Source organism: Lactuca serriola, chromosome 8 (genome assembly GCF_051521515.1).
Source record: "Lactuca serriola cultivar US96UC23 chromosome 8, Lser_US96UC23_V15, whole genome shotgun sequence".
Taxonomy (NCBI): domain Eukaryota; kingdom Viridiplantae; phylum Streptophyta; class Magnoliopsida; order Asterales; family Asteraceae; genus Lactuca; species Lactuca serriola.
In genome coordinates, this window is record NC_136415.1 from 194,280,143 (window position 1) to 194,295,568 (window position 15,426).

The 15,426-nt window shown below is 36.7% G+C and overlaps 1 protein-coding gene across 1 annotated transcript; it reads left to right on the forward strand.

Annotated features, from left to right (window-relative positions):
* The first annotated feature begins 675 nt into the window (after positions 1–675).
* Positions 676–2,202, forward strand: LOC145071462 (akuammiline synthase 1-like). Its single transcript, XM_079018337.1, has one exon. The coding sequence runs from the start codon at positions 726–728 to the stop codon at positions 2,070–2,072; it is 1,347 nt and encodes a 448-aa protein (XP_078874463.1). The 5' UTR covers positions 676–725; the 3' UTR covers positions 2,073–2,202.
* The last annotated feature ends 13,224 nt before the right edge of the window (positions 2,203–15,426 follow it).

Here is a 15,426-nt window from a genome sequence, read left to right on the forward strand (position 1 = left end):
TTATGATTAGTAGTAAAATGTAATGATTTTAGGTTTAATTTAAATGTTATTTGGGTTAATTAGGACTTGAAAAAATGTTATCTTTTGAAATTTGAAATTATGTCTTTTTTTTAATTGTAATCTTAATTTTAGTTTTTAAATATTATGTTTTTTTTTCGTTTTTTAAATATTATATTTTATAAAAATGTATTTATGTTATTAATTAAAAAAAAGTAAAAAAAAAACAAACAAACTCAAAAAGAAATATGACATGGAAAAAAATTAGTATTTCATCTTGTTATAATATGAAAATTAGTGGGACACTAATTTAATTTTACATCTACCACACCAATAATTAAGGGTTATGTTAGGAAACCAAAATAAAGATCGTGTGGTTCCAAATTCAACGCATAAATGTCAAATTAAAAAACTGCTACAAAATCAAAATAAGTGGCGGAATAAGGGCATAAAAGGAAAAAGAAAATTTTATTAAGTGGATGGATAAAAAAACCAAATGGAAATATACATCTAGCAGGTTGATCACTTGTTTTAATTGCTCTCTAGCTGGCGTTGAGTTTTATGATTGATACCCGCCTTAATAATTGGGATTAGATTCCCATGGTGGAAAGCATGCATGCATTAATTTATCAATGTAATTAAACAAACTATGCCCATATAAGATATGAAACTAACAGTTTGGTAGTTAATTTGGTTAATCTCATCTTTCTTGTTTGGGAAGACCGAAGATGACGATGATATGCAACCTGGTACGATATGGTAGAAGGCAGCTTCACACAATAGTCTCTAGAGAAATCATCAAACCCTCTTCTCCGACACCTTCCCACCTCAAAACTCACAATCTTTCGATAATGGATCAAATCACGCCCAACACATTTATGCCAATAGTTGCATTCTACCCAAACACCCGCGGGATTTATCGTGGTTTCCATGATAAGACACTTAACCTGAAGAACTCATTGTCTCAAACATTAACAAAGTACTATCCTTTTGCTGGTAGATTCGCTAAAGTGAAACCATCGTATGTAGATTGCAACGACAATGGAGCTGAGTTCCTTGAAGCATCCATTGATACCACACTATCGGATTTCCTTCAAAACTCGTCGCATGAAGATCTTGACCAATTCTTTCCACATGGTCTAGTACATTTCAACTCCAACTACGGAGATGATGATCTTCAAAGCGATCAAGTGACTCCACTGGAGGTTCAGATCAACCATTTTGAATGTGGAGGAGTAGCGGTGGCAGTGTCGTTGTCACACAAGATTGCAGACGGAAGCAGTTTGGTTCATTTTATAAACGATTGGGCTAATATGACACGACGGAAAGATCATGAGTTCTCCATTGATGACCCCTTCTTTTTTCCTTTCCAATACATGAATCTAAATCCAAGTAGGTATATCATATCGAGACCTGATGATTGTCTCATCACAACAAGGTTCATGTTCCCCGGTTCAAAGATAAACGAGCTTAAACTGAAAGTGAAAGCCATGACAGCAGAATCTGGTCAACCGATCACAAACCCTACTCGTGTTGAAGTCTTGACCTGGCTGCTTTACAAGTGTGCAATGGCAGCGGCTACTAAAAATAATTCAGGATCTTTCAAACCCACTGGTGCTGTCCAAATAGCAAACCTTAGAGGCTTAATGATGGAGCAGCTTCCGGAAAAGAGCATTGGAAATTTGATAATGCCCATGGAGATTCTAATAAACAAGGAAAGTGAAATGAACCCCGAGTCATTCATTAGTGGGTTCAAGAAGCAAAAAATGCAATTCAAATCCCTAAGAAATATTGAAACTGTCTTTGGTGTTCTACACAGTGATTTAGAAGAACAGCTAAGAAAAGTTGATGACGTTTATATCTTTACAAGCCTGTGTGGATATCATGCATATGAGATTGATTTTGGGTGGGGAGAGCCTATAAAAGTAGCCCTTGCCGGAGTTGCGAGGAAAAATACCTTTATTCTTACAGATGCCCCGAACAAGGATGGTATTGAAGTACTCATGTGTTTGGGAGAGCATGACCTTGCCATTGTTCAAAGTGACCCCGAACTTCTTGCCTTTGGCTATTTTTAGGGCATCACTTTTACACTGATCGACTAATACTGTATATAGTGTTGTTACTTGGTAGTGTTACACTATTTATCGACATTAAATATGTTCAAAGTTTCATTTGTATAATTTGATCTTAGTTATGTTTTGTTTATTTTATATAATTATAATGTTTATGTAATAGCATTATCAAATTTATGTCAAATGTAAGTCTCTTTTATTTAATAAATCCGTTTACGGATATTTTGTTCATAAAATTTTGATAATATAATTTATTAAGCATATATGTAATAAAAGTATATTAGTCAAATTTATAAAACCAAATAAATATAAGGCTTGTTTTTATAAAATCATAAAAGTTGGATGAAGAAGAATATATCTAAAATATTCTTTTTATTGTTAATTATAATTCAATGAGTTGGAGTAATTTAGTGTTTATGTTATTTTTTTCGATATAATTATAAGTATAGTCTAAAAAAATAATTATAAGGATTAAGGATGGTCTTAATTCTTATGGTGGTTGCACTAAAATTTCCAATTCTAATTTACTTACTTTTTTGTGAATTTTAGAAAATAACTTATAAGCTTTTTTTTTCTTCTATTTACATATAAACTATATTTGTAGGCGTCTCTAAACATCAATAAAATAATTTTTATTATTATTAAGATCGTTAGTCTTTACTAAAAACGAAGTCTTCAATCACAAAATGACAATATTTTAAGGAGAAAATTTGTGAAATGATAAAAAAGGAGGGGTTGTTTGAAGATAATGATCAAGAATTAGGAGTTTTCGAAAAATAATCACGATTTCCGCAGAGAGGGCCTCTGCGAAAGTCCTTTACCTCTGAGGAACAAGAAAACTTTTTGAAGAAATGACGTGGCGGTGTAAAAAGAGAAAAAAATAAAAAAAAAATTATAAAATTTTAATTCCACAAATGGTGCATCGTTCCACAAAGATGCCCTCTGCGGATCAATTCTTCAAAGGTACTCCTTTGAGAAATTGTTCTTCGCTAAAACAGAGCATATGTTGTAACATCCCAAAAATAAGACTATAATTTTTTTTGTTTTTAAAATTAGTAAAACATTAAACCATACTATAGTCATAAAACCAAGGTTATTAAATGTATTGATACATCATTAATATCATAGTAAATCATAAAATGCTGAAACATGTGGTGTATGCTCTGCAATCATCCCAAGTTTTTCCTTTGAAAACAGAAATACCAGAAACAAAAACAGAAAACCGTAAGCACAAAACTTAATGAGTTCCCACAATACAATAACATACATATAATTGCGATGGGCTACCCCCATGGTTTTTTCCCTGGAATGCCATGAGCCACACCCATGGTTTAACATCCAAGTGTCATGGGCTACCCCCATGGTCTTTTCCTTGGAATGTCATGGGATACCCCCATGGTCTAATTAATATCTAAGTGTCATGGGCAACCCCCATGGTCTTTCCCTTGAAATGACATAGGCTACCCCCAAGGTCTAATATCCAAGTGCCTCAGGCTACCCCTGAGGTCTTCCATACAAGTGTCTCAGGTTACCCCCGAGGTCTACTAAAAAAAGCAAGCACATATACAACTATCTTGTCACCTAACAAGTAATGGGACGACCTTGGTGCCTTAGACCCATTGAAATTGTTGGGTTTAGAGTGTTACATCATATGGGCTTAATGTTATTTTTTGATTACCCGGTTTGGGTTAGACTATATATTATGCAAGCATGTATAGCTTTAAAGATAGAGTTCTCATTAATAGCTTTTGTGTCACAACCAGGAAATTTCATCAAACACTCTATATAAACACTCCAAATGGTCAGCGAAAGATTGGAAACCCTGAAAATCCCGGTTTAAGTCCATTATGGGCATTTTCTTATTGGGCCGAATGGACCAATAAGTCTCCAATTTGACTATTTTGGGCTTAGGACCCTTAAATGGACTCTAATTGGACCCACTTTGACAAAGCTTAACATTGTGGGCCATAATGGGCCTAAAATGAATTGAATTATCTTTAATGGGCCTTGTTGGGCCATAACAAAACAAATTAACCGTAATGGACCATAAAACCCACTCTTTTATACAAATTGGGCCGTGAACTATCTTAAAGGCCCAATGGGCCAAAAACCTTCTTAATGGGCTTCATGTTTCCGAAACAAGAACAAGAATGGGCCAAACTAATTCACTTCTCTTTTCCTTAAACCCATTTTCGGCCTATGTATTAAAAAAAGGAAATGAAGGATTTATTTGGCATTTGATACCTCACTAATGTTTAGAGGTTAACCAAGCTTAAATCTCATACTTCTAAGGCTCTAAACCTCCATGTAATAACCAAGAATCTCTTTCCCCCTTCTCTTCTTGTCACTCTCGGCCAACACCAACATTCCACCACCTTCACTTCTTTTCAAAATTCTCTCAAGAACACCTCTTTTTCCTCCATATTTTTGAGACTTTGTGTGGATCTTCAAGAGATTTTCATCTAGATCATCCTCTTTGGTAAGTTATCATAATCTTTAAGTCTTTGATTTTCATCCTTAAACCAAAAACACTCCCTTACAAAGCTTTATTCCATGATCATGAATCCTAGGACATTAAAGTTTTGAAACTTCTTCTAGGGAAGCATTCAAAACCAAAAATCACATCACCTTATTCCATTCTTCTTCAAATATCGAAACATCAAACCCCAAGGTGAGTTCATACCCCCTTGTTTTCGGTTTTTACTTGTTTTTTTTTTTTTTGTTTTTTTTTTTTTGGGGGGGGGGGGGAGAATACAAGTATTATGTGATGATTTATGTGTGTTTGTATGCTATATGTGAATTCTTTAGTTTTTGGTTGTGATAATATGAAATATTTGTTATATTTTGAGATCTATAACAAAAAGGGTGAAATAGTCATGAACAAAAACTTGATAAACAAACATACATCATAGATCTAAGGGTTCTTAAGTTAAAGAGGTGAAAAACAAAACCAAAGAACCTTACAAGGGTCATTTTTGCAAAAATAACAAAGATTGAGTGTAAATTGTAAAATTTTGGTTTTATGGAGGTTATAAGTTGTTATTAGTATAAAACCTGATTTTTATGAAAACCATACTTTTCAAAGGGTCAAAAACATAAAATTTGTCATATTGGGCTTTAAATTGGGCCTTACGAGATTTTGGGCCCAAGGTTGCGAAAAAAAGGAAATCTTGAGGGGCTGAAATGGAAAAATTAACAAACTATGAGTCTAAAATGTAAATAAACTTTTTTAGGGATTAAAAATGAATATATTACTAAATTGGACTAAAAATGCAAAGTTTTTGATTTTAGGGTCAAAATTGTAAAACTTACGGAAATTGGACCAAAAATGTAACTTTTTGCAAATAAAGGCTGGAAATGACAAATGCAACATTTTTGGACTGAAATTACCATTCAAATAAAGTTTGGATGGAAATGTCAATAAAAATGGTTTAATGACCAAAAATGTAAATTTTCACAAAAAGAGACTAAAACTGTCATTTTTATAAAAACAGGTGCCATAATGGTTAATCTAAAAGTTTTTGGGCCAAATAAAAAATTATAAATTTTGGTGTTAAAAATATCAAGTTTATAACACATGGTTTTAAATATATATATATATATATATATATATATATATATATATATATATATATATATATAATAAAAACTTCGTAATAAATCAAACGTTAAAATATGTCGTTATTACGAATAAACATTTAACATACCACAAATACCAACAGTACGAACTTAAACTCGATAAAACATAAGCGATTCAAAAGTTGGGCTCAAATACCTTCTATATGTGCTATTGGGCCTTTGTGGCCCAATATCATTTTTATTGGGCCCGATATATTCACACATGTTTATTGGGCCTCCTGTGACCCAACTACATGCCTAAGGAACCCTCAATGGCTTTTACATACTATTGGGCCTCAGCGACCCACTGTCATTGCTAGTAAGGTGCAAATCAAACATATGCATGATGGGTCAACGTGCCCGTCTCATACTCGACAACCTATAATAACATACATGATTAGTGGGCCTCTGCTGCCCTCTTCTCTTCGTCTGTTAGGATTATCTATGTTATTCAAGTAAACATAAAATTAGGTTGATAAACAAGGTTATTCAAATTCAGTTGGATTTAGTGGGAAATAACGGGTGAAACTATTAAGTGTCGGTCGTAGTCTGTAGTTATAACCAGAGTCTCCTAGAGAGAGAACGAGAGTTTATATATAGATCTATATGGGGGTGACTCCCCCACACCTGAGCTGTTCGCTATAGTTAGACTCGGCCAATCTAGGGTGACAAAATCTTAAATCAATTATGGCATTCGCTAGAATGCCAAGACAGACGAACTAGTCATTATTATGCATGGTTATAATGACTCACATAGAGATCCAACACCATCTAAGTAATCAGGGGAAAACATATTCATTCGTTGTGACGATACAATAATACAAAACTATCATACTATTTATATCGTAAAACATCGGGTTTTCCGGGGGAACAACATTATTCACTTCTATACACAACAACTATAATACGATAATCAATTTTGAATAACAATCATTTTGACTTGTTTTGCAATCACATACACCTGCACTTATGGGATCATCGCATCTTTTTGCAAACAGTTTTTATACATAAAATATCGGATTTTCTGGGTTTTACAAACGATGCAAACAAGTTTTATATCAAACATGCTTATGAAGTCACCAAAATTATATATGTTGATGTTTTCAAAATAACTTGTATTCTCAGGTAACAGATAAGCCGAAGAACAATACCAAGTATGTTAGGATGTTATGTTTTGAAAAATTCTTAAAGAATTTATGTTACGGATGTGTAATGTTTAAAAAATGTACTTGATGTGAACAATGTCAGTTGTACTATGTAATGTTGGTGATGTATGTGTTGTTCGTGTATATTTATTGTGATGATATTTCAATTTAAGTCACGCGAGCCCTCAGATGTTTCCAACGTCTAGTTCGGGGGTGTGATAGGTTGGTATCAGAGCTCTGTTTATAGTGAACTAGCATATCTAACCATACATTGATATGTAACTACAAACACAATGAAGGGACTAAATAACTCTGAACAGAGTAAATAAAAGAACTTACCTATGTGCGCGTTTTAGAATAACAGCCTAATACTAAACAATAAAATTCTTTGGAGGATTTGAACGTTATGATTTAACCTCGGCAGTTATGTAATCGTACTTGGGATCAATGTAGCCTAATCAACTACATTCATTCAAAGTACGATCAACATATGTTTGGGAATAATCGTGATAGTCAATAAACCGAAAACTTACCATCTAACTATCCAAATAGGTTAGAGGAACTAAACAAATATATATATATATATATATATATATATATATATATATATATATATATATATATAAAATAACAATAATGAACACTCTAAGAGTAATTAAGAATACTATCCTTATACACCCCAATGTACACACTTCTCACACCCACACCTCCCACGCAGGCGATATGGCGGGAATACAACAAGATGACCCTTACTATCAGGCTCTAGTAGTCTATGGGAAGATTGAGGTTGGTCTATGTAGGGTTTCAAAGCACGCCATGGATGATGGCAATGGGCCCCTTTGATGAATTCTAGGTTAAAAGCCCAAGACTTGTCTTTTCCCTATAAATAGTCATGTATTATTTCCAATTAGGGTTAAGAGAGTGAGGCAAAATGTAGCCGCCACGTTGTGAGGTTTCTTGTAGAGTTAGATTCTTATTTCTTAAGTGTAATTTGTTCCTCACAATTCAATAAATCGAGTGATCATTCGACATAATCTTCATATTTGTGTTTGTTCTTATTTTCCGCATCTTGTTCATCAAATCTCAATTAGGGTTTTAATCCCAACAAGTGGTATCAGAGCGGGTCTTTGAAGATCTATTGATTTTTGAAGTATCAATTCTTGATTTGATGATTTTATACACAAGTTATTGAAGATTATTGGTGTTTTGACGTTTTGGAATCAAGATTCTTGTTCAAGCAACTGTTCATGGAGGCTGATGTATTCTATTACTGTTCATCTGGTATAATTTCTATCAAATTCGTTTTTCTGTGTTTTCTGATTGGATCTAATCCTTAGTTTTATCCAAATTCAAAGTATTGTCGATGGATCTGTTTCATTGCCATTAATTCGTTCCTTCACTGTATGGTCATTCAAATTCAATTGTTAGCTTCGTGGATAAATTTCGTTCCTTTTGGCCCATAAATCCAATTCATTACTGTACATCTGGTTCAAATTGAGTCCTCTTGTTCAAATTGAGTCCTGATCTTAAATGCTTTTGATTATCGTGATACGTCTCGTGCACAATTTTTTTATTGACCTGGAGGGCAAAAGTTTTGGCGATTGTTTCTGTTTCTCGTTCTCACGTTCTTATCACATCTTCTGTTTATTGAATCAATTTCTTAAATCACAAAATTGTTTTTTTTTTCAATAATCGAAATCAAGTCTTGTTCGAGTCTAATAATCGAAATCCAAGTTGTTATGGTTGTGATAAATCTTCTTGATCTGGAAACGATTGAAAGAAAATGGGGTCGATGGTCAGCAACAAAAAAAAAATGGTCGAACAGGTTCGCTGTGAACATTATCGAATTCGTATTGGATGGACTTGCAATCAGAATCGGAACCAATGAATTCAGAATTCGGAATGAGGTGTGACGATAAGTTTCGCAATCGGGATTGAATCTTGACTGTAATGTTTTAAGGACGAACGGTTGGTCAAACGAAAAGTCAAAATTACGAACGGATCACTACGAACGCCTTACCTGCGAGCGTTTGAACGAGGTTTTCTGGGCTTGCAATTCTATTTCCACGATCGTTCGGGACTATGGAATCATTGTTGACTTTGATTCACATCTGTTGACTCGTAGTGAACCACGTGTAATTGGAGCTACGAACCGACTCGAATTTGGAGTCCCAGTAGGCACAAAAAAAAACAGAAAGATAACCTGTGTGCGGAACGAAAGGATTTGATCGTTGTTATTGGTGTGATCGGAACAAATGGTTTGTTTGGTGGAATCAGAGTTTTTGGGAAATGAAGGAAAATTGCTGTGTTCATGAATCATCGGCGTCTAAATGAAGAAGATAGTAAAGTTTCAATTTTGGTCCCTGCAACTTCAGAGATTTGAAAATTCTGGTCCCTGTATTTTTGATGACTTGGCATTTTTGGACCATTTCCAGAATTTGTTACAAATGAAGGGGAATATGGTGCAGAGTTATTAATTTTGTCCCCTGTCTTTCAGAAAATGACAGTTTATGCCCAATATTCAGAAAACTTTGCAAATTTAAGGGCCGGTGAATAGTTTTGAACTCTTTAACGCACATATTTTTTCATGAACAGAAAAGTAAAGATTCCATCAAGTCTTGGCAGTTCGGAAAGTCATTTTTCGTGATAACGACAATTTTTCACGACTTTTTCGGATTTTATACTTCATTTATATATCATTTTGTCGCAGGGGAGCATAGTAATTTTTTATCCATTCAAGATCATTCTCATGACCATTTGAAGGCTTTATAATCATGTTTTTGATTATAAATCGAGGGAGAATTTGGTATGGCCATTCGAAATTGGATTTGTGACTTTTCAAAGTTGATGATTTTTTATAAAGCTTGTGGTAGAATTATGAAGGTAGCTTTTACAGCGGAAGTTCTTCATCGAGCTCTGCTAAAGCTTTTACAGAGAAGTATCCTTTACAGCGGAAGTTCTTTATCGAGCTCTACTAAGGACTTGTTATATCTCCGACTTCTTGTATTTTCTCGATCAAGTGGCGTTACGAATCTTAAAGTTTGGGTTGTTACATGATATTTTTTGATGGCTTATATCATTAGCTTATTTGAAGATCATTGTGAATTGGAGGGGGAGCTCTTCAAAGACAAGAAGTGATTCGGTCTCTTTGTTCTGAAATGGGTTTTTATGGCGGGTTTGGTTTTTATGAAGATTCTTTGGGATTACATTCGAAAATGAAGTTTAAAGACATTACTTCAGTGCTTGATTTATATATCCTAGAGCCTGTGTTTGAAGACTATTGAAGAATCAAGATTCGTGGATTGCTTCATATATTCCTCATTGCAGATCTTTTTATTTGCTAGATGCTTGTTTTGGAAGTTAAAGCATTGTCATCCATTCCATACTTTGAGGGGGAGATTGTAGGGTTTCAAAGCACTCCATGGATGATGGCAATGGGCCCCTTTGATGAATTCTAGGTTAAAAGCCTAAGACTTGTCTTTTCCCTATAAATAGTCATGTATTATTCCCAATTAGGGTTAAGAGAGTGAGGCAAAATGTAGCCGCCACGTTGTGAGGTTTCTTGTAGAGTTAGATTCTTATTTCTTAAGTGTAATTTGTTCCTCACAATTCAATAAATCGAGTGATCATTCGACATAATCTTCATATTTGTGTTTGTTCTTATTTTCCGCATCTTGTTCATCAAATCTCAATTAGGGTTTTAATCCCAACAGTCTAGATGACAATCCTGAAGAAAACCCTGAAGGAGGCCTTGCAATGGGTCAGGAGGTGGAACCCAAAGTGGAACCGGAAGAGTATGTGGTAACTGATTACGAATATGATGATTTTGACCGGGAGTCAGATGAAGGAAACGACGTTAAGGAGACACCTAGTAAACCTCGCCCATAGAAAGCCCTATCAGACCCACACACGATTTAGGAAAGTGATACAGACTACATACACTCTCTTGAGAAAGCCAATCTCAAGCGTTAACTCTTTGCGGCCGAAGATAGAGCCGTTCGATCCAAGCAAAGGGAAGAAGTAATCACCAAGGAGGTGAATGAACTGGCTGAACTCCTGATACACCAACTTGACGATTGAGTGTCATCGTCATCATAACTGATAGAACGTACTCTAATACTTGCTATTATAGGTTCTACAGTATGTAACCAGCCGTATCTCCTACTAGTATTGTGTCTCTATTGATATTATGTCATAATACAGTCGGATCGTACATTTTCCTATGGGTTTTATGCCCTTCAGACAAATTTTCCTGTATTAAAAATGAATATTTCTAGTAGAAATGCTATGTGTTTTAATATGGGGTTTCATTTATGTGCACAAACAAACCATCGAAACCGTTAGATACTCAAGAACCTTGAAACCTAAATAACCTATGAACTCTATGAATACAACTTAATATTCGTGACAAATTTATGAATTAACTACTATCATAAATACATCATAGGGATGTAGAGCAAAACATTTTGAATCGTACGAAAAAACGCGAAGCTTATAGAGTACAGCCGGGAATGACCACCGTTAGTTACGATCCTTCTTATCACCATGCAGCCGAAGATGTCATTCCACAGAAATAACAAGCACACCCTTAGAACCCCAATCTTGCAGATGGAATCTGCTACATTCCAAGCTGCTGTAACAGCTGCCATAACCACTGCTATGGCACAACCTAATGCAAACAACACAAACAGAGGTGGAAATAGTGTCGACAACTCCAGCCGAAGTAACAACCACAAAAACCAACAAGTGACGGCTTATCAAAGCACTCCAAACCCCAATTCTAAGAGCAGGAATCGAAAGTCTAGGATTAAGAAAAAGGGACAACCAACTCAAGGATCCTCGAAGAAACAACATATTGTTGTTGTCAATGCTTCCCTGACAACTACTACAACAACATCAGGGAGAACATATGCTGGAAGTCTTCCAAAATGCAACAAATGCAGTTTCCATCATCATGGAAAATGTAGGGAGATGCATTGTACCAGTTGCAAAAGAAAAGGTCACATGGCAAGATATTATAGGACTCATCCCCAACTATACCAATGGTTGACCAACAACAACCACAACAACAACGACTTTGGCATTAGTTACACTTGTTACAGATGTTGAGAAATTGGTCATTTCAGACGCAACTGCCCTAATGCTAATAACCAAGGAACGGGAGGATCAGGAAGGGTTTTGAACCTAGGTTAAGGCGAAGCAGTTCCAGACCCGACTATCTACACCAGTACGTTCCTACTCAACAACACCTACGCATGCATTATGTTTGATAATAGGGCAGAGCAAAGTCTCATTAGTCATAAATTTAAAAACATACCAAATCAACAACCTCAGATATCTATGTAGGGTGCACGTTAACAACTAAACAACTACTTTTTCCAAATAGATTCGATGCTAGCAAATATTTGGAATTTTGATATGATCATAGGCATGAATTGGTTAAGCCCCATCATGCTAATATTATATGTTACGAAAAGGCCGTTCGCCTTCACCTCCCCAATTGCAAAACCTTAATAATTTATGGAAGTAAACCTGACACCAATCTGTGTCTTTTCTCACACATCAAGGCACTAAATCACCTACGCAAGAAGAACTGTGCATTCCTTTCTCCCATTATGTGTAAGTCTAAAGAAGAAATAAACATTTGAGGTATCCCTGTGGTATGCAATTTTCCGGATGTATTTCCCGAAGAACTTCTAGGAATACCCCAGAGAGACAGGTTGAATCTCGAATCAACCTTATACTAGGAACCACATCAATTGCCAATTCACCCTATAGGTTGGCTCCTGCGGAGATGCAGGAATTCTCAAGCCAATTAAGCGAACTCTTGAGCAAAGGATTAATCAGATCCAGCTTCTCGCCATGGGGAGCTCCGATTCTTTTCGTTAAGAAGAAAGACAGATCCTTCAGGATGTGCATCGACTGTAGAGAGCTGAATAAGCTCACTATCAAGATTCGCTACCAACTCCTTCAGATTAACGACCTATTTGACCATCTCCAAGGAGCTAATTACTTCTCCAAATAAATCTAAGATCCGATTATAACTAGCTCCGAATCCGAGAAGAGGACATTCCAACAACTGTTTTCCAAACTCGATATGTCTATTTTCGAATTCATTATGATGCCTTTCAGTCTAATGAATTCCCCTGTGGTATTCATGAACCCCACAAACCAAGTTTTCCCAATCATTCCTACCCAACCTTTATTTATTTTCCTCGATAACATACTTGTTGGCTCGCGTAAGAAGAACAAACACTGTCCACCCCTATGACCTGCCCCAGAGACATCAAAACTAGGAAATATCACAAAGGAATGTGCTACGTAGGATGGATAATACTTTAAAAGTCAAAGGGGGACGAAATTGGAGTTGGACCGGGCACCTATCTGGGTGATCGACGATAGATTGACTAAGTTTGCTCATTTCCTGCCAATAAAGGAAACTTAGAAAATGAAAGAATAACCAGGATATACATCAAGGAGGTACAGAGACTTCATGGAGTGCCAATATCTATCATCCTAAACCGAGATAGTAGATTCACTTCATGCTTTTTGCAATCACTACAAAAGGCTATGGGAGCACAACTCGACATGAGCACTGCTTACTATCCACAGACGGATGGTCAAAGTGAGCAAACCATTCAAACGCTTGAAGATATTCTTCGAGCATGTGCGATAGACTTTGGAAGGTCATGGGATACCCACTTACGTTTAATTAAATTTTCGTACTATAACAGTTATCACACAAGCATCAAAGTTGCTCCTTTCAAAGTGTTATATGGTCGTAAATGCAAGTCACCTCTATGCTGGGCTGAGGTGGGTGACTCTCAGCTAGCAAAGGGGTAGGCACCAAACAGTACTCTATCGGGACTAGAGATCATCCGTGAAACAACTGAAAAGATAATTCAAAATAGAGCTTGACTTCAAGCATCGCGGAACCGACAGAAAAGCTACGCTGAAAAACGACGAAAGCCTCGGGTATTTCAAATTAGAGATTGGATGTTATTGAAAATCTCTCCCTGAAAGGGATGATTCATTTTGGGAAAATGAGGGAAACTAAACCCGCGATACATTGGACCATTCAAGATCCTTGCCCGAAGCGGTCCAGTGAAATATAGGTTGCAGCTCCCTGCGAAGCTCAGCAACATACACCCCGTGTTCCACATTTCCAATCTAAAGAAATGCTTATCTGATGAAACTCTAGTTATTCCACTAGAAGAAATAGAAATCAACAAGGATCTCTTGTTCATCGAAGAACCAGTTGAAATCATGGACAGGGAAGTGAAGCGTACTAAGCAAAGTCGCATTCTGATTATGAAAGTTCGATGGAACGCAAAAGCATGGACTGGAATTCACATGGGAACGCGAAGATCGGATGAAGCAGAAGTAGCCTCACTTATTCTCGCATTCTCAAATCTAGCGTCAAAAAGAATTTCGGTACGAAATTCCCTCTAACGGGGGGATGATGTCTGTAACATCCCGGAATATCAAGAGTAAAGTTGAAGGGCTAAAAGAGTAAATTGGGAAGGGGAACTCGGCGAGTCCATGGGTGGACTCGGCGGGTAGGGCCGTGACTTTGGTCGCGTGTTATGTGGCCGAATTGGCGAGTCAGCGGATGGACTCGGCGAGTAGGCGCCGAGTGGAGAAAACCCTAAATCCGGAGGATGAGCCCTATTTAAAGGACATTATACCCTCTCCCCAGCCTCTTTACCCTCTGTAGAAGTCCAGAAAGCCCTAAGGCACGAATTTGAGGGAGTAGAGTGCATTTGGAGCTTGGGGAAGTGATTGTTGAAGAAATCTTGAAGGAGAATAGACTTGGATCAAAGGGCTTTGCAAGGATTCGGATTAACCTTCTCTTGGAGCTTCTTTTTGAGGTATTATTTCATTGTTTGAGCTGCTATTATCTAGATTCATCATTTTTGGAGGTGTTAGAGATCATATCTTTTGATGTATTGGAGTTTAGAGGTTAGATCTGAGGTTGCTACCTCAGATCTGGAATGGAGAAGGGTTAGAATGCATAAAGGTCCTTGTTTTTGAGTGATTGATGGAGCTATCTTGTCCCAAACCCAAACCCTAGAGTGAAAATGCCTAAATCTCCTTGGATTCACGTAAAGATTGCCACTTTACGTGATGGATGGCCTTAGGAGGGGTAGATCTATGGTTTGGATCATCTGCATGGCTTGGAAAGCCTCTGTATGGATTCAGACCCGGTGGTACTCGGCGAGTCATATGGGTAGACTCGGAGAGTTTGCTTGAAGAAAGGCTGGAACTCGGCGAGTTGGAAGAACAACTTGGCGAGTTGGATGAAGATGGCCTGGAACTCGGTGAGTTGTAAGAACAAATCGGCGAGTAGGTTGAAGATAGTCGTAGACTTGGCGAGTCTGTTCTTGGACTCAGCGAGTCTGGTTGTAGGGTCCAAGTTTCTTTTGGAAGGGATGTGACTCGGTGAGTCAAGGGATGACTCGGCGAGTTGGGTCGCGAATTGAAGGAGGTTCTGTGTATGGGGACTCGGCGAGTCATCGGGTTGACTCGGCGAGTAGAGTCAGTCAGGAGTAGACTTTGACTTTGACTTTTACCAAGGGTTGACCAGTTGACTT